At 42.7% G+C, this 21,819-nt stretch overlaps 1 protein-coding gene across 1 annotated transcript; it reads right to left on the reverse strand.

The window, feature by feature from the left end:
- Nucleotides 1-704: 704 nt before the first annotated feature.
- xylt2 (xylosyltransferase II) lies at nt 705-20,499 on the reverse strand. The gene is made up of 11 exons (XM_074697174.1): nt 20,295-20,499; nt 11,738-12,281; nt 11,184-11,359; nt 7,102-7,304; nt 6,757-6,837; nt 6,289-6,505; nt 5,620-5,796; nt 5,271-5,527; nt 4,980-5,175; nt 3,861-4,194; nt 705-3,690 (listed from the first exon to the last, which is right to left on the reverse strand). Exons 1-11 carry the CDS (start codon nt 20,424-20,426, stop codon nt 3,368-3,370), a joined length of 2,640 nt encoding a protein of 879 aa, XP_074553275.1. The 5' UTR covers nt 20,427-20,499; the 3' UTR covers nt 705-3,367.
- Between the last annotated feature and the right edge of the window lie 1,320 nt (nt 20,500-21,819).

Here is a 21,819-nt window from a genome sequence, read left to right on the forward strand (position 1 = left end):
CCTGAGTGTTTATGTTTGACTAGTTTTTTTCCCCTCTCTTCTTTGTAACACACATCTCTCATTTCAAACCGGACTCATCAGATGATGCACTGATCTCACCTTGTGCGTCAGGTCTTCATTGTAAGGGTGAACGATGGATGTTGGAGTCTGTCCGTCCTCTGCTGATGATCCGTACGCGCTGTCTGAAGAAACCATCCCTCTTCTCTGAGTCGTCCTCTTTCTTCTTCTGTTCCAACCTGTTTTCACCTCTAAAGCTGATCAGCTTCAAAAGCTTTGACTTTTCTCCTTCAGCTCTGGCTGGATCCATTCATCACCTCCTCTCCTTCACTCCTCAGGTTTATATCCTCCTCACTCGACCTCCAGCTGGGCGCTTAGACACGCACAGACCTGAGTAAATATTTAACGGTTATCAAAGGGTTCCGGTTGGAGACAAACAGATGTGTAGCTTACAGTATTTATGAAGTGAAAGCATGTTAGACATTTCTACAAGGAAGTGTTCAGCACCCTGGAGAGCTCCTCTATTCCTCATGAACATGTCCTACATCCTACATCCGCTTTACAGGAGGAAAAACGACACTGCACAACAATTATACTCAGAAAGTGAGTTCATGTAGGCGCAAAAAAACGTCAAAGCATTCACAGAAGCGTTTTAAAGATGACAGCAGGAGAAAAAGCTTGATTGAGATTTTTTTTATTGATGGTCAGTCAGGATGCTGATGCTGTGAGCTCGTCCACAGACAGGCTGAAGTCCTTCAAAGCCACACAGACCAGCGTGAGTCACAAACCAGACTTTAACATTCTCCCAACCCCTACATCAAAAAAACACAAACAGGAGATCTGCTCCTCTGAACAGGTGACTGTCAAACACAACGTAAGAAGACAGCAGTTTTAAAAGTTTAACAGAGCACTGGAGATGAACAGACAACACACGCGCCCTCTCACACAGTATAGAAAAATAACATCTGTTACACCGATTATCTGCAATAAAACTGGGCTTCACTGAAGCGACTGTACTGTGCAAGGTAAACAAGGTCACTTAAAAACTCATAATGTGGCAAACTATCATTAAAAACAGAGAAGGTCACGTTGAACTAGATAAAAAATAAAAACTAAGACACAGACAGGTTCACTCTTCTCTGAAAAGGCTTCATTGCACGTCTCTAGAAGCTTTAATCCTGGAGTAAACATTTCTTCTTTCGCTAAGTAAAGGCAGCTTAGATTCACTCCATGGAGCTGAAACAAAAAACAAACAGACAGAGAGCTGTTCACACAAGAGGCGACATGAAATGAACTGTTAACAGACCTGTGAGGCAAACAGCTCGGACACAGGTGAAATACTGCATTTTAACGGATTCACAGGAGGTAAAACAGACTCTTTATTGCCTAAAACTGGGTTTTTAAGAGAAGCTCGTTTGATCAGAGCCCGGTGGTTCAACATGTTTAATCCCGATTTGAGAATCCAGATTTTTAAAACCTTTACTGAAAACCCTGAAACCCACTTTGTCTATGTCAGGAGGTTCAGAAAGCAAAAAAAAAAAACATATCAACAGCAATGTAAACAAATTCTGTTTAAACTGGTTTGAAGGTTTTCTTACATTTAGGTCCTGTAATCCTGTTTGTAAGGAAAACCACAAACTTGAAGTTTAAAAACTTAACAAACCGATCCTGCAATTATTCAGTTTCTATATTTAGTAGCCAGATAATTAGCTGTGGCATCAGCAATTTCTAGCAGCTAGTTAGCTTAGCATAAACCAGGAAACAGGTTTAGGGATGCTGATTGGTGAATTTTGTTGCCAGTAATTATTTTGAAAGCTTCATCATTTCAACGGAAAGTTGGCAGCCACAGGATATTCAGGAAGTTTCTACACCTGACCACAAACCTTTAGACATAGCTCTGAGAAAAGCATAATGGCGTGATGTCTGAGTTGCAGTTACCTTTTTCAGAGTTAGTGTGTTGCTAGCTTTACCGTAGAATTTCACAAAATAAAGTCATGAGTTAAAAAGTCTTTGCTTTAAAATTTGATCAAAATTTTCTAAAACCCATCGAAGCTGAATGATTTAATTTAGGAAACGCAGGAGCTAAAATTTTAGCATGGCTACTCATCATGGCTTTGGGAACATGTTTGGCGTATGTGGACAAATATTCTTGCAGCAGAGTCATTATTTTGGCAATAAAAAACACACCTTTTTGAACATGCTGAAACTCGCTGCTTTTTGTGTTTTTGTAGAAAGTTCTGATTTCAAACCTTCAGTTTGAGAAAAGCAGGGAGGAAAAAAACAACACTTGGCTCTCTGACAGATTGTGGACAGCGTTTCTCACAACTTGAACGTTTTTGTAGACCTAACAGTCAATCCATGAATCCTAACAAACAGTGGTACAAACATCAGTGATTAAATGAATCATCAGTAGGCCTACGCTCCACAGGGTTCACTCATTCTGAGGTTTGGTCACTGGAAGGCTGGAGCTGCTCACATGTAAAACCTCAGCTCGAGATAGATTTACCATCTGTGTAATTTTCAGTATGACCTCACTCCCTGCGGCTCCACAGGCACTTTCTCTGACCAGCAAAACAACCCCGAGTGGCGTCTTTTGTAACATTGGACATGCAGGAAAACCTGACAGTTAAGACCTGTCAGGAAAAAACAACAAACAAAACAACAAACACGTTAAAGGATTCAGAACAAAAATGACTCTAATCTAAGAAGCCTCACTCAGATTTCCTCATACAGGTGTTTAGTGATGTGTCTGTGCAGGTATGTGCCCCAGAGTCAACAGTTAAATAAACAAAGGGTGATGTGACCTTTCTAACTCCTCCCCTTTAACCCTGTGACCTCTGTGTAACATCGAAGACTTACAGTAAAGTGCACTTCATCTGTCTTACCTTTTTCTTTTACATAGAAATGCTTCAAAACAAGCACAATAAAATGATTCACAGGTTCCACTCTCCCTTGAAATGAAGATAGGACACAGCGAGGAGCCTGTGAGTGAGTTTTGCTCCCTGATGCTTTCAAAGAATCAGGAAAACTGAGCGCTGACAACAGTTCAAACATGCGCAGAGGGTTGCTTTGAACAGACTGAAATCTGTGCTCCAGCAGATCAACGTGAAACATTTCAGATCCTTTAAGACAGAGATGACGACGAGTCTCCGCGCTCGCATACCTTTATGTGCAAATATCCAGCAATCTCTTGTTTCACTCAGAGTCACCTAAACATCTCATCGCCTCAGTGCAGGAAGACGTCTCTTTGTTCATGTGCCCCTCAGGTGTCACACAGGTTCTCTTTAAGTTCTGCAGTGCAGGTCCAGCTCCCCTCAGTCCCCCTGAAGTCCTCCTGTGTGTTCAGTCCACAGTCTCTCCTCTCATGTTGCTACCTGATCCTCCCGTTACTTTTAACAGGGCCCAGTTCAGACTTTGGGTCTGGGGACAAAGAGCTCCAGGATGTTTTGACACAGGGTCCCACAGCTGGGCAGGAAGAAGTCTGAGTGCTACACAAGTCCCCTGTGACCCAGAAGTCTCCCACGCTAGTGTCCACCCACGCCTCTAGGCTCTGACCCACTAGCTGCACTTTCTGCTGCGCCTCCTGCAGGGCTGACTCCTGAGGAGGAAGCTTCAGCACTGAGCTCAGCGTCTGGAAGCTCTGCTCTAGGTACAGGTTTCCTGGAGGACCAGCATGGAGCCAGCTGTCCTCGTCTGAGGGGACAATCAGACAGCCATGGGTTAGAGGAAAAACGATCTCCCAGAGAGGAAATGAAAATTAAAACTGAATAAGAAGAAACAGACTGAAACATGGTTGTTTTGTTGGTTATCTGTATCTTTATCATCTGATCCACAAACTGAAAGTCTAAAGTTTTTAATCTCACCTTTGCGAAGTGGCTCTTTGTCTTTATAGGTTAACGGCATTACAAGGAACCGAACCTCCGCCACACGCTCCCACTGTTTCAGCACGCGCACAGTCCAGGTGCCAGGTCGTAGGGGGCGCTGGAGCGGAGGTTTGTATTGTGTGTACTCAGCATCCACATCCACAGTGATGTCATAAGATGCTGCCACCACCAGAGCAGGGTCAATCCAAACAATGGTGGCTGTGAGGTTCGGACCGCGCGCCCACTTCTGGACCGCTAGAGGTTCGCTTAAAGGGCCGATCACACCACCGAAGTTCCGGAAGATTCTCTCTTTAGGATCCCAGTCGGTGCCGATCTGTTAGAGATGAACACAGGTGAGCATCTGACGCTGCAGTGCTCTGCCATCCTGATTACCTGCTGCTGCCAGATTATCATTCACTCAAACCCTCACCTGAACTGTCAATCCATTCATTTAGTTTTATTTGAACTACAATAACTCGACAATCAAAGATTGTCTGAGAGGGAGCAGTGAGCCCATCCTGTGGAGGATAAAAGCTGCCTTTTGTCAGAACATTGAAAGAGCTGGAATGATTCAAGCTTTTTGATTACTGTTTGTGAATGACTGGAGGCTGGATTCAGAACCAGAGAGGAAACATTTTTATATTTGTGTTTTTTTTTTCTCACTGATCCTTAATAAAATCTGCTGAGCTAAAAACAGTCTGTTTCTGGTATTTTAATATTCATGGTGTCTCAGTTATTTATTCTCTGTTAGTGAGTCTTCAGTGCAGCCTGATTACCATGAAAATCACAGCACTCACAATCTCACATCGTGTCCTCAAGTTTTTGTCACAGTGGTCTGACTATGTTCCAGTTTGATCAGGTGAGTGAGTGATTTCGAAGAGGATAAGGTGAAAAACGTCAGACTTGTAAGAATTGGAATATACTTTAACTTAATTAAACTTCAAGTTCAGTTACGGTCAGATCAGCCCTGATTAGACCTCCAAACTTTTTCTGTATCAGGAGCAAAATCTTCCTTAGCAGCATGTTTTCATTCTGGAAACGTGTTATTAAAAGTTTGTGAAGTACAGAGACTTCAGTGATAACGTTAATATAAGGACATGAAAAAAAAAGTTCACTTACTTCCAGGTTCTTCAGTCTTTCAAACTCCTTCAGGTTTGTCTCGAGGACCAGCGTGGCCTGAGGCACCGCCCACATCTCCAGTGTCTCCCTGACCTTTGAACCCACAGTCTGAACCTCCTGACGCACCAGGTAACCCTGGAAACGATCATCATAAAAGTACACGTGCACTGACAGGGGGAGGCCAACTGGTTCAAACCTGCAGAGTGGAAAACAAAGGTGGTATAAATCATTTCTGTTCAGCAGAGAAACACGCGTGTTGTATAGCTCATACGTGAGAGAAGAGCCTCTGACCTGCAGGCCTCTACACTGCTCTGGGAAGTTCGTAGATATTTGAGGCCGAGGCGAAAGAAAGACATGTAAGCTGTGAGAGCGATGTCACTGAGTGAGGCCACGCCGTCCAGCTGCTCAAACAGACTCTCCCAGTACGCTTTTATGGCCACGGTTCCTGGAGCGTACTGACCGTACAGGTGAGTGTCCAGGATGTCAATGGCCTCCTGGTTCACTGAGGACTCAAACTTCCGAGCAAAGAAGGTCGGACGACTCAGTTGCTGTAATTAAAGAGGAGAGTAACAGAAATAAGCTTTATCAAATAAAACACACAGTTCAATTCAGCAGCTAAAGCTGGATCAGGATCCCTCACCTGGATCCGGATGAGGTCTTGAGGTTTGAAATCATTTGGAGAGCAGCCGCACCAGTCCACGATGTGCTTGTACTGACATTTACAGCCGAGCTTTCGGTTCCAGTTGGTGACACGCAGGTTGTTGTCGACCAGAGTGTCGCACATGTGACTGTTCCCGAGCACCGTGTGGAAGAAGGACTACGAGCAGAAGCATAAAGACTGAGTGTCAAACATCACAGACGAGTTACAAGCAGAATTTCCTGAAAATACTTTATTTACTCATTAAGGAAGCGACTGTTTTCATGAATCTACCTTTACTAAGAAACCGCTCTGCTTTTAGTCTAAGTATTGTTGTGGCTGCTCTAATGGAAGATCAAAGACCGTATTATTTATTTTCCTGAATTTCCAGGAGGTGATTCATATTTCTAACTAACCTGGAAGAAACAGTATCTAAACTAATCAGAAAAAACTCTCTCCACCTTCTGAGACATGAAACCACACAGTCAGATAAACTGAAGTACATCCTCCTCTGATCTGGCGTCTCTGCAGCACGCTGAGCCTTGAAGCTTAAAGTCTTACATTTCCTCTGCAGCGACTCTCCTCTGAGCTGACAGCGGAGGACGAGCCTGCCGCAGATCAAACTGTCTGTCTAACTGCAGGAGGGAAACAGACCACCTAAGGCTGGCTTACCTCGGCAGGGAGCAGAGCGTAGGAATAGAACTGCTTCAGCCCCGACACCAGAGCGTCCTGGGAGTTGATGACGTACTCCACGAAGCGGCGGGTGAGTGCGAACCAATCAGAGCCCCCAGAGACCTCCAGGCCCTCAGGGATGCTGCGTTCGCCAAGACGCCACATGTGGTTTTCACACTCGTGGAAGAGACGGTCGAGACCCTGCTTCTTTATAAACCTTTAACACAGAGTGGAGTTCAGACTGAGGTGTGGAGGAGACAGTCAACAAGGTAAATAATCAAACTACTTCTGTCTCAGCTGTTTTCAATAACAGGGGAAGAATCAGATCTATCAGATTTTTGTCTTAAGTCCAAAACAAATTTCTGTAAAAACATGAACTACTCCTTTAATTCTTGGGGAAAAACAGTAACATTTTGGACTCCTTGTTAAAACACCACCCTGTTTGTGCTCCAGCTGTATCTTACTCACCGGGCGTTTTCCCTCCCGTGGGACTTAAGGAAGTTTTTGTCTCTTTGTTGCGACAGGAACGACACCAGCTCATCGTTCGTCCTGCAGGAGAATTTACGAGGAGAATTGAAAGAAATGAAAAAGATTTCTCTGATGGATTTTAGAGAGAAGATCCTGGCTTGTGCACATCACAGTCCGTTACATCCAAGAGTGAAATCAGCTTCTTTGGACAGGATTATGTCAACCAATTTAAGCTCATTATGCAGATGGACTAAAATCTGTTTGGATAAAAACTCACAGCAGCTGAAGAAATCTGATGAGGAACTACTGAAGTTACATCATAATTAAGTCCATCTGTGGACCAACCTGGTGGGGAAATCTGTAGCACTGAGGTTGATGAAAAAGTCCCACTTCCAGTCCAGCATGGAGAGCAGGTCCTGCATGCTGCGGAGGTACGCCTTCAGCAGGCTGGCTCCGCCCCAAATGGTGACCATCCTCCAGGGCGTGGCTCGGATGTTGGGGTACTGCTCGGCTATCTGCAGGACCTCCCGATGCAAGTAACCAGACCGCTGGGAAATACCAAAGCAAAGGTCAAAGGGATGGTTTCAGGTTCAGTTTTTGAACAGAGAATCCTTTTTTAAGTCTGGAACTGAAAGCTGAGTTTACACTGAAGGTTTCTGTTTCAACTGCTAAATATGGATGAGTATTGGCAGGAACCTCACGATACGATACAATTCATGATACGATAATATCACAATATTGTGATATATTGCAATATTCAACCCAGTTCACTATTTGATTGAAAACAACTTTTCTATCTTATTGCAGTTAAAATAGAGTCAGATGTAGTGTATCATACATACATTTAACTTGAAAACATGTGTCAAGTTTGTCACCTAAACTACTGTGACATTAAACTAATGCTGTAAAGAAATTATTGGGTGAAAGACGTAGGGATGGGTACTTTTCATATTTGAAACAATACAGTACCGATACCCGGTACCTGGCAATCGGTACCGGTACTCAATAGTACCAATTTACAGTACTTCTTGGTTTTATGTGGTAAAAAATATCAATTTGTTTAATAATATTTTTTTTTTTCAATTTAACACATTTCTTCTTCAATATATAACCTTCTACTGCTGTGTTCATTTCCATTATGGAAAATCTCCTACTTTTCTACTCCCTCACTGTCACAAGGATGCATTTGGGTACCTCAACATGGTACCTTTTGATTTCATGTAAATTGGTACACGATACTTTTGACAGAATTCGGTTGGTACCTTTAAGAGTACCTCATTCGGGACCCAGCTCTAGAAAGACGTCGTCACTTAGTCAAACTGACAAATGTCACATGGTGTAACCAGTGTTACTCATAAACAGTTCAATATTGGGCAAAACGAGAAAAAACATTCAGGTTAACGGCATCAAAACCAGCATCATCAAGTTTAGAAATGAAATATTTTGATATAATTTGAGATTACATTTATTATACAGTTTATGGGAAGCATACATTGAAGTAGCTCTTTGGCGCCATCTACTGCAGTGTAGCTGTGGAGGACATATTGTACTTCCAACGCACCTAAAATGTGAATTTTTATTTTAACAAAAATATTGTTATCAAGGGTTGAAATATCTATATTCTACCACAGGTAAAAGTATTGCGATATACTGCCGTGTCAACATTTTTCACACCTCTACTGCAAACTTGATAAAACTCAGAGCGCTACACATGGAGTACGCAGCTGAGAATCCTAATGGTAACTAATCAGGAAATAAGCATATCTGTTCTGTATTTAAGCATCAGAAGAGCTATCTAATTCCCACAGATCTGCAGCAGCCACCGCACCATGACAACCAGACTCTGCCTCTACCCTGCTGGTGAGGAGACAGTTCATCAACCATCCTCTGTGCTGTGGCTCACCATGACGGCAGAAAAAGAGCATTTGGAAAGAGATACGTTTTTCTCCTAGAAAATGTTCTTCCCACAGACAGGGGCGACGCAGGACGAAGATAAACTGAGCTTAAAGAAGCAGAAATTACACTTCAGGGAGAAATTCAAAGTCCAGAGAAGCTTCTGAGATTTCTGCAGTGCTGAGAGAGAACTACAAGAGAGTCAAGAGGTTCAAAAGACCTTTATCTTTTAACTTCCCGAGGGATTAAATTAGAAGAATTACCACCTAATTAACAAAACGCCTGTTTCCGTATAAACACAGCTAATAAAAGCTCTGAGGCGATAAATGGGCAGTTTAAGAGAAAAGGACTCTTGGGAATTTAAAGTTTGGGGACATGTAAACCAATCGTGTTCAGTGAAGCACAAACAGTGTTTTAGTGACTCTGTCCGGCCTTAAAGAGTGTTTGTTCCGAACAAGAAACATGGATATATAAACCAGCAGATGAAATAAAATATTTGATGGCTTTTAATAAAATAATTATATAAGTTAAAGGTTTTCAGAGATACCAAAAAAGAATGTTTTAAATAACTTTGAGATAAAATAGAAAGGCTGGATTAAACACATGACATTTATTGTGAGGATTAATGAGAAAGGCCCTGGGGTTAGCCAGCACTTCTTCAGGTGGTGCATGGCTCTGCTTGTTTTCTGGTTGTGTTCACAGTGAAGGAAAAAAGCAGCAGGAGTCGTCTCCAGCTCTCAGCTCAGAGCAGGAAAAAGGAGTTTTTTTTGTGGGACTGACTCCAGAACAGCCTGACCTGTTTTACTGCCTCATCCCTCCAACAGGCTTTCACCTCAGAGATAGATGAGCTGAGGCTGGCAAACTGTGACTGTCCCACTGACTCCTTATTCATCACTGCCTCGCTCTGCATCCCCTCTTGGCAGCAGAACACAGAGACTCTGCGGGGCTCAACAACCTTAGCAGCTACACAGGTGCACCTGTTTCCCCACACACCTGAGCTCTCTGCCTCAGTTATCAGGGCTCAGCCTTACATTTGTCTTCTGACTGTACCTCGTCTATATCCAGCCCCTAAGAATAACCACACTTGGCTCTATCCAGGCTAATCCCTTTTACCACACTGTGGGACCCGTGGGACGACTTTAACCTTCATAATGGAAAAAGACCCAAAACGGTATGAGCGTGTGAGAGCTCAGTGAAGCCAGTAGCACCAAGCAGGGTAACAGACACACTCCTAAATGTTCATCCTGAGCATAAATAAACAATACTGTGAGAGGAAGTATCACCAGCTGAACCTCATCCAGGTCACAGACAGGAGATGAAAACATTTACCCCAGTTTTTCTGTCATGATCCACTCACAATCCTGCTGTTTGAGGACCACTGTGTTTTTTGCTTTCACATGACTTTTCCAATGCTTTAATTTATGGAGGGCAGAAAGTAACGACAATTTATGCTGCAAATTGATTTTTTCCTATTGTGAGGAGTCTTTCCTCAGCGTTTTAGCAGTTCTTAAAGGATAATTTCGGTTTATACAGCTTTTACTTTGTTTATAGAATGAAGTAGAACAAAATACTCACCAAGAAGGCTTTCCTGATCCAAGCAGTGCTTCAGGAGATATTTAGATCCAAAATCGTGCAGCAGACGTCCATATAATGGGATCCATCGGGGCATAGACAGCGCCGCTCCTAAAACTGCATTAATCGTCCAAAAACTCATGTTTTTCACCAATATTCCATCATGGTCCGCTCCGGGTTAGTCCTCTGCTGCAGTAGTGTCACTACAGACAGCGCTGTGTGGCTGTAATGACCTCTGAACTGACGAAGACTTTGTTTACGTTTGTCCCTCAAAGAAAGGAGAAAGTGGAGTCAGCTCTCCAGAGAGTACTGCGCATGAGCAGAGGGGCAAAGGTAAACAAAGTCTTTTTCAGTTCAGAGGTCATTACAGCCACACAGCGCTGTCTGGAGTGACACAGACTGCAGAAGAGGACTAACCCGGAGCGGACCATGATGGAATATTGGTGAAAAACATGAGTTTTTTGGACGATTAATGCAGTTTTAGGAGCGGCGCTGTCTATGCCCTGGTGGATCCCATTATACGGACGTCCGCTGCACGATTTTGGATCTAAATATCTCCCGAAGCACTGCTTGGGATCAGGAAAGCCTTCTGGGAGAGTATTTTGTTCTACTTCATTCTATAAACAATGTAAAAGCTGTATAAACCAAACTTATCCTTTAACAACCAGGAAAGTTTGTTTTGTGCAGGAGGCAATCTGCTCCAGGCCAAAATCCTTGCAAGCTTTAAAGGAATGCATTCATGTTTGTGTTGCATCAGAGGTTTTAAAACATCTATCCTACAGTTTAAGACAAGGCTTTCTTCCTGACTTCCTCTGTCAGTTGTGAGCTGTGCAAACCAAAGATGTTGTAATGTTGTTGCACAACTTCCTCATTTCTTCTCTTGATGTCAAAGCATCCTGATTTGTTACGTCAAATGCAAAGAAGAAGTTGTGATTTCACTCTGATCTTCTGCTGAGTCTTACCTTGTCCACATGGATGTAGTAGTAATGGTCACGATGGTAGATGGCTTTGATTAGGCGTTTGAGCTGCCGTACAGCTCGCCCATGGACCATCAGCACAAACGCCACTCTGACAGGATTCTCCACTGAGGACAGACTGTTGTCCAGCTCGCCAACCGCCTGGACTGGATTAGAAACACCTGAAGGACAGAGACGTAAAGGACGGGCTCAGTGAGGGCTGCAGAATTTCAAAGGATTACATTCTTTTGGAATAAGTTTGAGGAAAACATCATCATGTGGAAGAGAAACTGGGTTAAAAGAGGGTGGAGACGTTTGTTTCTTTAGTTTCAATGTTCCTCCAAAAAGTCCTCCCACACACACACGAGAACACTGCCAACTGTAATTACTGGGTCACACAGACAAACCAGAGGTGTGTCTCGCCCAGTGAAACTCTCCTCTACACTTCTCTAAAGTTGTGTATCACTGGGTTTAGTACAGAAACACTCCCATAAAAGATGTGGTAATGAAACTCAAACTAAAATCAGGTCTGGGTCAGAGGAGAGGTTAGAGTTCCTCACCCAGCTGAGGGCAGAACTGTGGAAGGGTTTCTGGCATGAGCTGCCCGGCCTGATGTTGGCACACGATGTTGGCGATCTCCTGGCGGCACTGCTGTGACCCGGCCCGATGAAGGGCCGACAGCGCGTCCTTCCCTATGATGTCACATTTGGGGACAAAGTCACTGCTGGGAGCTTGATGTGCTCCGTCCACGCTGCCCGGCTCCCCCAGCGCCGCAGCAGGTAACTTCGCCGCCCCGTCGTTGCCGCCACCTCGTGTGTCACTCAAGTTGCGGCTGCTGGACAGGTCGTGGAGGACGACGCCGTCCACTCCTGCACCGGTCATCCCTCGCTCCTGAGGGGATTTCAGCCGGGCGTTGGATTTCTCTCCTCTGCGACTCGTCCCTCTCCTCAGTGCGCTGGCCGCCGTGCCGCCCGTCCTCTCTAACTTTGGGCTCCATCTGCCCTTATTCCTCCCTGACAGAGACTTCTGCTTCTCCCACAGAGCGGGGTCTCTCTTTGGGTCCTGGCTGTTGTTATCAGGCAGCTTAGAGCGGCGTGTTTTCCTCTGAGGAGAGAGGGAGAGGACAGAGGGAGACAAATTAAATCCTGCTTTTAGTCACTCCATGAGAACGCTTGGACAAACACTCCTGACAGAAGATGTTGATTCACTGATGTAAGGTACAACAGCTGAAAGCGCCCCAGAGGAGAGGAAGTGTTTACTTGTTTTTCCCCCTCCTGTCTCAGGGTTATTTTTAGCAGAGCCGCTGCCTTTCTGTAGCTAATCTGCAAAAAGCATAGTTCTGCATATCATACACACTTTCACACACACACTGAATTACACATAATGAATGCAGTGATTCAGCACAGAGACCTCAACAAACCTCTGTCTGCACCCTCGGGCAAAAACACAGAAAAAAAGAGCACATTTCAAACAAACAGCTGAGCATGAAAACCTCAATCATCACTGAGATTACTCAGAGAATCTTTATCAGGTGTTTACACTGGAGAAACCAGAGGTCACACCGGCTCTGACCCTGCTTTCTACCATTATCTTTCCTAAATGTGATGAATAAATCTTTAACATTAAAGCATTTCACATCTTCAGGGTTTGTGTAAGAGGTTTCTTCTCATACTCACTGATTTTCAGACTCCCTAAAATGTAGAGGCATGATCCTCTTAAAGCGACTCTTTGAAGTACCGTCATGAAACAGTTTGAGTGTCCCAGAGGAAAAAAAAACATATTTGGCTGTAGCGTCCCGACAGGAGACATGAGTGCAGAAATTTATTTTCATACAGGAGTGCAACACTTCTTGACTCAACCTCCAGACGTATTTTTCAATCCCCCCGAAAAACAAGAACGGCAGCTGTCAATCATTATTAAACGTGGTGTAAAGCCTCGTTTTTAACCTCGTATATCTAATGAAAACTAAACTTTTCTGAAAAAAAGGACTGAAATACAAGGCAGACAAATGATATCTTCAAATCACCACAACAATCGGACGTGAGAAACATTTCTTTGAGGTGTATTAATTTTTTAAAGTTTGACAACAGCCCATCTGGAATGACTGGAGAGATGGATTTTTTTTTTACCTATACTGCAGCCAGCCACCAGGGGGAGCAGTTTTTGTGGCGACCTCAGTTTGAGCCGAGCAAGTTGACCTCCATTTTTTTACAGTCTATAGCTGGGTTTCCGTTATTGGGTAATTACCTGACTTTGACCTGTTTTTTCAGGCGGTACTAAACTTGTAGCATGGGTTTCATTTACTCCGACAGAGCGCGCATAACAACAACAATACAGCGGGAGGCACATGTCGAAACAGGCGAAACTTAAAGGCTTTTTTACAAAACAAAATAGTTCAGAGGAGAAAGATGGTGGTGAGGCTGAAATCCCCGAGGCTGCAGCAGATGATGTCTTGCCTCCTGCTGAGAAGAAAAGGAAAAGTCGGTCGTTTCAGACCGAATGGAAGCTTCTGCTGTGCAATATTAATTTTAGTTAACCAATTGAGTGAGTTGATGGCACTCATTTTATTTGATACAGCCTATGCTTTAAAATAAAGTTTTATAAACCGACATGCTTTGATATTATTCTTATATGAACGTCGTTTCATTTTAACTCTGCCCCTTAACGTAAACGTGAGGATCCATGTAAACTTAATGGCATGTGCAGGGTTTTATAATCAGTTTTTGGAATCAGTCCACTCAGGTTGTTACACAACTTTACTTTGAAGATAGAACAAATGTTTCTAGGACCAAATTATTTATGTTTTTAAATCACTTTGTCACGTAGATTACATCGATCGAAAATACACCCCCGCTTAATAACAGGAATAGATTTTTTTACAGGCTTTGCAGGTGAGTAGACGTTATATATATGTCCTGATCTTTGGGCATATCTTTGAATAATTTCCCCTACCACTCTATTGAAATCTAGTCCGCACGAAATTTGACAGGCAAGGGCGGGGCCCTTTGAAAAGTATACCCACCCAGCCTCGTGGAAGCTGGGGGGTTATACTTTGCAGCATTTAAGCTCAATAAATTTAGATAATATTTGACCAGGAAATCAAACGCTTGTCCGGTTAATTGAAAACCTGCCGGTCACGTTGTCTGGTGCCATTTTTTTTATAGTGGAAACCCTGGTCTATAGAGTGTGTGTGCTCCTCTGATAGACATTTTGGTAGATAAAATTGTAAGAAAGATTTTTCAAGTGTTTTTTTTTTCTCTGAATTTATGAGTGACAAATAACTCAACTGGTGTTTGTTTGTGGCCTTATTATTTCACCAAGTTAGTAATGGATGAATGATGAATGAATGATTCACCACATACAAAACCAAGTTGAGCAAGCATGGAGGAAAAATCTGTCATACTTGAGCTGAGATCACACATCCCCAAAAATAGAAGGCAGGTCTTTAAAAAAAAAACGAACGAGTGAAGCATTTCTAAATCTTCTGACCACACAGCGTCACAGCTCTGGCACAGAGCATAAGTGGACCAGAAAAATCTCTTCTCTTTGGATTTGGAGCAGAGAAAGAGGAACAGTGAGTGGGATCAGCGCTCACAGCCTCAGTGGGATGATATGGCAGGAGAACGTGGGCTCTCTTGCCTCATGCTGATGGCACGCCGACAGCCCGGAGACGCTGGGAATGGGCCGAAAAGGGACCGAGACTGCGTGGTAGGACAAGGATCCAGATAACACACACTGCCAATAAAGCAGCTGCCAACCAATACAGCAGTGTAAGATAGTGAGTGCAAATCTCCAGATCAGATGCAGTACAGTAAAGAGGCATTGTGGAGCGCAGTAATGAATCTGAAGCTGCAGTACAAGCTTCTCTCAGTGAACACGCACTCAGTGAAAGTGTGTTTCTGTCAGGCCTCCTTCAGGAACATGATGACCAAAACTTCACCCAATCAAGAGGCCTGGGCCTTTAAATTATTCAACACAGGATGAGGGAAAAGCATCCCTCAAGTTCTGACTGAAACGTCTGTTCTTCTTGATTTCAGTCCAGACATTAACTACAGGATTTAACCATGTCAAATATTTGAAACTAGGCCTGTCACGATAATCAATAAATCAATGAACCGAACGATAAATAAAAACGTCCTCAGTAAGTTTGCCAGCCTCGATAAACTGACACGTGCATGCATGTTTGTTTTCCTCCTCTCTTTCGACCAAAGAGGCTGAATGAGAAGATGGCTCACTGTGTCTATCTTTCCTAACATCGGGGTGCATAGGTTCTATAGCCGATTTATAGCGGAGTGAGCATCTGTCAAAAATGCGATCTTTGGGGTGAAGACGGGGCTGCTCGCGAGTCCACACGGAGAAAGCTGAAGCGAGTGTCCTGAGGGGTAAGGAGGAAACACACGCTAATATGAGTGATGGCACAAAAGATGCGATTCTTACGCCGCCTGCCACAGTCCCAGTGTGGGAATATTTTGTTTTTTATCAGAATGAACAAAGTGTGAGCTCATGAACACCAACAAGCTGATATGTTGCATTTGTTTGAAAATAGTGGCGACGAAGAAGAAGAAGGGGAGGTGCAGCGGAGCCTTGTTCTTTGACAATCCGCTCTTACTGAGGCTTTTGGTCTGCAAAGTAAATAGAAATAAAAGCGCCAAATGGTGGGCGCCCAAAGACAGCTACATTGCCAAAGAAATGCAACCCTTCAATACAGTTGAAAGCCAGAAATGTTAAAAAAATGTTTGACAGACAGTACGGATTGACTGGGAAAAAGTTCATGTTACAAACAATTCAGGAACTGTATAAACTCCCTTTTATTTAGGCTATAGTTTTTATTGTTGGTTTTTTTTGGAGTTTTGTTTGTTCTTAAGAGACAGGGTCTATGTTTTTTTGTTTTCGATTAGTATTAATTATTTTCATTGACTTGTATTTTTTCTAAAAGAGAGTCCATTTCATTTTCATTGTATTTTTTTCTCTTTCTTGTTTGTTAAATTTATTATATTTTTTTGTTTAATTTATTTTATTTAAAAGATCCTGACCTTTTAATTACAGTTAAATACTCTTACGAAATTAAAGTTTCTTGCTTTTGATATGGTGTACTCACTTTATTATCCCATTTATCATAATTACATAAATGAAAAAATTGTAAAAAAAAAAAATCAAAAATATATTGACAATAATATTGTTTATCGGCAATAATATTTTAGAAAATTATCGTCTAGCAAAATTTGTGATTGTGACAGGCCTAGTTCCTCTTGATTTCAATCCAGACATAAACTACAGGATTTAAGCATGTCATAATATTTGAAACTAATTATGATAAGACATTCTTCTCTTAGCTTAGATGTTCAGTAAAATTTTAAATATTTAACAATGTCTCAAACATCAGTGCACTGCTTTCTCTCTGTGGAAGCTGAAGTCTGTATCACTGAGGAGATGGGCGTCTTTTGTCAGCCAACATTGATAAAGATGAGAATAACAGAAGCTGGAACGCAGCAAGGAGGCTAATGTTTCAATTTTCCTTATCGGACATTCTCACAGCTTTAATTAACAAAAATGTATTGATTCAAAGGCAAGCAGGGCCGCCGCTTTACTTTCCAATTAAACTTGACTGAAACCATATCAGCACCGCCATCTGCTGAAGTGGGAGTCAGCAGCAACCCTCAGCTCTGTAGGAGAGAGCAAAGAGGGCGACATAAGGCTGACTGAGTCTTCTTCTGTCCTCGTAATCCGCTCCCTCATCTGTGCAGGGGCTTTAACATGAGGCCGTGTTCACACATGCACAGCAGAGAGAGATGCCAGTAAACGCTCAGACCACAGAGCACGGAGGAATCCAGACGCTCTCGATCATGTTGCTGATCCTCTCTGACTGAACATGCAGCATTCAGAGGTGAAGTGATGATTAATGTGCATTCTTAAGCCTGAACTCTGATTCAGTGACTCTGCAAACATGCAAAGACCCTGGCGCTGACATTTGGATAGATGTCTGCCAACATCTCCAGCCTGGCATGTGCACTGAGTGGTAGTCTGGAGCAACATGAGGACTGAGGGAGGACTGAATGAGACCTGCTTTCTGCTTTGAGTCATTCACAAACCGGCACTGAAGGTTAAAGGGGACATATCATGCTTGTTTCTCCTTTTCACTATGCCAGAATAGGATGCCTGTAAAGCAATTCTGCCCTCAGTACAAGTCATTTAGTTCCTTCATTGCCCCACAATAGCGTTCTCAATATCCTCATTTTAGGCCATTCTGAAGATCTCGTTGAAACACTCTGTTTCGAGAATGACCAGTAACCTCGCAACGTCACAGCCCTTTGTGCTCTGATTGGTCAGTTCTATCAGAGGGGCAGAGGAGGTAGAGCCAGGGGGTGGTTTTTGCAGCATGGCAGTATTTACAAAATAGCCACATTAAATGGAGTAGACCGAGCGAGTTTGCTGTTTGCCAAAACTTCACCTTAAGGCATTGATAGCACTAATAAAATGGCAGAGTGTAGGATACGTCTTTTTGTATTGGACCCTGAGTCAGACCCGGACGGTTCTGCAGCTCAGGAGGAAGAAAATCCACCTCAACACAGATCATCTCAGGACGCTTCAGTGTGGTGAGTCAAACCGGTACTGTAACATGTATAGTTTATACGTGGAAATATAGGCAGACTTCACCAGTAAACTATTTCTTTAACAGGGCTCCATCCTGCTCCTTCACTTTTCTCTGTCTGTTTTATCCATCATGCTGAAAGTGTAGTCTAAAGATCGCCTCTACTGTCAGTTTGTCACTATGTTATTACCGCAGCATTATTGTGGTCCAGGTTCACAGTGCATGTCAGAACAAACATGCAAATATCACAGTCTCACAAGTACTACGACGTCTGCTAAAACTACAGTGTTTTAACTGCTAATTCACCATGTAAAGCCGAGCTGCTCAGCAGAGCAGAGTCCCTGCATCCAGCACTCAGTCAAGTTAGCCGGAGCTGGTAAGGAGCTGTATCTATACTCGGCTCTTGGTGGGTGTATCCCTCGGTGGCGGTTGTGTGACTAACTGACATCACAGAGGAGGAGCTACTTTATCAGATTACTCCAATAAAAAGAAAGGATCCTCGTGTCGTTATGAAGGTTGAAATCTCGCGGCCAAATGGCAATGACCTATTTTCAGAGGCATCAAATCTCGTTCTAGGATATCAGAAAAAATACAATATCTCATTTTTTGAAAATTCAGGGATCAGCATGATATGTCCCCTTTAAGCTGACTAAGCTACGACCAGTCTAAGCAGGGTTTTCTGTTGTACTTGACAAAACTATGGATAACGCTCCTGTACAGTCTAAGGTAAGCGTCAGGTAACCAGACATTCCTCCCCATCAGTGCTGCTGCATGTTTAAGCCTGAATCCAACCGATGGAGCAGCAAAGCCTGCAGGCTGATAATGCAAACAGGCAATAGAGGTCAAAATCATACAGCTGCAAAGGGATAAAAGACATTTTTCCTTTCCTGTGAGTCCAAAGGAAGTAAAACATTTGTAGGCTTAAATCGATTTTAAAAAATAGCTGTTGTGTTGTAAACAAAAACGACTGCAGCCATATTTCTAACAGCACTCTTCTCTCACAGGTGGCTCATACTTCTTTCCTCCACTGAGCTCAGTCACTACACCACATCTGCTGCCTGCTTCACCCTCCAGGCACAAATCTGAAACCCATCCACGAAAGTAGAGACATTTAATACACCTCAACACACCTGTCATACCAGAAGATGAAAGACAGCAACTCAGGTTTCAGCTTGCATTCATGTGGATCTATCAGTGTGAACAGTCTCCAGAAGGTCACATCTGTTAACAACCACTGCCTCCGTACTTTAAAGGGAGAACAGGAGAGAACACGGCCTCCAGGTAGAGTGCTACAGGTGTGTGAGGGGAAATCAGAGATAAGCTTCCCACGGTGGACCTGGGGCTGTTAAATGAGTTGTTTCAGGCATTTGTAGTGGAAGCAACCTTTAGCCCTTGGTTTTGTTTCCTCTGTTTGTTTAATTCAAATCTCAGTAAAGGTCACAGGAAAAGAGCACTGGCACTCTGAAGGCCACTGCTGTAAGAAAACAAGATGAAAACAAAAAATAAGGGTAGAAGATCGGTGATGCTCTGGGTACTTTGTGCAAGACAGATGGAAGCTCGAAACACATGAACTATTAACAAACAATGAGACATGACTGAGATCTTTCACATAATGACACGTCACTGCAAGCAAGGCACTGACTCAAGACTGACTTACATAAATATGTTTTCCTGTAGAGATTCTTCAGAAATAAAAAAGACTTACACTCAAAATAAGTAGTTTTAAACATTCCTATGGGTGGAGTGCTCAGTTGTTTCGGTAGACTATATTTGTAGATTTGGGTTTGTCCATATTCCAAGTGCTTCTGAAAGTATTCACAAAACTTTAAGCAGAAGTGAAACAAAAGCTAGCTACAAAAAAAACATAAGAAGAAAAAAAATCTGACTTCCACCCTCTTATCAGTGTCTTGAGAAGTGTTCACTGTACGATGAAATGGCTTTTTACTCTATGAATTCAAAATGCAGAAGTGGAAGGTAAGTGAGGGAAATGGGGTTTCTATATTTATACAGCCTGACAACAATCTTTTGGAGTCCCTCAGTTTATTTAATTCATCTTCTGCTGCTTTGTTTGGTCTTTTCACTGATCTTCTCTTTTATCTCTGCACTCATTTGTTCTACTTCAAAACAAATAGGCAAATCAGTGCGACGCATTTAAAGCTCAGTCACTCCTTGAGTAATGTGACAATCACAAGCAGAGTAAAGACCGCTCTGCTCCTCAACATATCAATAAAGAAAATACAGTAGACAGTAATTATTTACAGACATTAACATGTAGCTCAGAGAGCTGGTGTGAAAGTGTGTAGTGGTCAGAGACAGACAGAGCAGGAAAGGACAGGACAGGGCTGGACCGGCTGATCTCAAGTGTTTGGGAGCAGCTCTATCCCCTGATGCTAACAAAGCTAACGTCAGCTAGCTAGCGTTACTGTACCATAACACACAGGGAGCTAAGTGACGCGCTAACGGCTAACTCTTCAATTAACTGAATAATCACTGTCGAATCGGAAATAACAAGAGGAACCGCTGCTCACCTCTGCCTCTCCCTCTTCCAGACTCCTCAGGCTCCATACCACCAGCCCCTGGACCAGGAGGATCGTCAACGCGGCGGCTATCGCTAGTTTATATCGTCGGAGGAGCTTCTGTACTCGCGCGCTGGCCACCATCTTTTCGACTACAGTTGACGGGGAGCGCGTGCAGGACGCATTCTGGGCTGCGCGCGCACGTGGCGTCACACACGTTCAGGTTGCCACCGTTGCCACAGAGTGAGGGGAGGTTCAGCTTTTTAAATGATTAGACAATTTGGATCGACTCTGTAAAAATGGCTCACTCTTTTTCTCCTCCTAAACTCCTCATGATGTTGTATGACTTATGAATCATGACTAAGTTTTATTATGGTATGACTCCATCAGATTTGGAGAGTTATACTGTTGGTAAATTCAGCGTCTGTGCGAGTGGATGTTAGCCTTTTTTGTACTTGAACCATTTAATTAGTTGTACGTACGGTTAGACAGCAAGATGCGTATTGAGGGGTACACTGTGAAACTCTGCATATACAACTGAGAATTTGGAGAGTGCTGGTATGACCAGCACATTTAACTTACAGTAAACATTTTGCCCCCTGTGTCATCATCATGAGAGTAGGCCATTCTTGCAATCAACTTGTAAAAAAAATACTTTTAAATACCACCTTGTCAAATCAGTTAATTAATTTTCAAGATAGAAAGAAAGAAAGAAAGAAAGAAAGAAAGAAAGAAAGAAAGAAAGAAAGAAAGAAAGAAAGAAAGAAAAAAAGACAATGTTACAGATCTTTGAGATCCCACTTTGGGGAGTTGGTCCTTCAAACCAATTCGTTTATGATTTGCACATCATTCTTGATGCAAAATTTGTCACAAATACTAACACTGACCAAACCAACATTATATTATTATTATTTATTTAATTATGAAATTTACTCATTTTACTTTATTTTATTTTATTTATTTTTTTCATACCCAATTGCTTTGGATCTAGCACCCACAGTGGGATGTGTGTGTGTTTGAATTTAGCAATAGAAATGAAAATGAGGTCTCTTGGACTTAATTAGTTTTATGGCTCCAGAAGAAAAACATTTGGGTGAAGAAGTGAAGCTGTTCTGAAAGTAACCACGGGTAACCATGGGTATTAATCAGTTCACTAAAGATGGCTGAAAAAGTCTAGTAGTACATTTAATGCATTTTTTACGCAATAACTTTGAATATTGGTCTAAAAACGTGCATCGTTTGCATTTTTTTCTCAACCATACTTCATGATCAGTGATTATAGGCTAATAAACTGAGGATTTATCAAATAATGCCCAGAATTAACAGACGTATTATAAGCAGTTAAGACAGTGTCGGTTGGCGATTTGAGTTGGGAAGTAATGCATACTTCCCATAGTTTCATTCATGAATACTGATGCTCCTTTTGTCTATATGAAACCCCTCTCAGGATGGGACCCCACCATCTCCAGGGTTACCGAGCTCCAGCTCAGGCATCCAGTGTGTTAACTCGGTCTAGTCTGGATCAATTCATCATGAG

The sequence above is a fragment of the Halichoeres trimaculatus genome, unplaced genomic scaffold (genome assembly GCF_033239565.1).
Source record: "Halichoeres trimaculatus isolate MK-OKI-2021-1 unplaced genomic scaffold, fHalTri1.1 fHalTri1_scaffold_20, whole genome shotgun sequence".
Classification (NCBI taxonomy): Eukaryota; Metazoa; Chordata; class Actinopteri; order Labriformes; family Labridae; genus Halichoeres; species Halichoeres trimaculatus.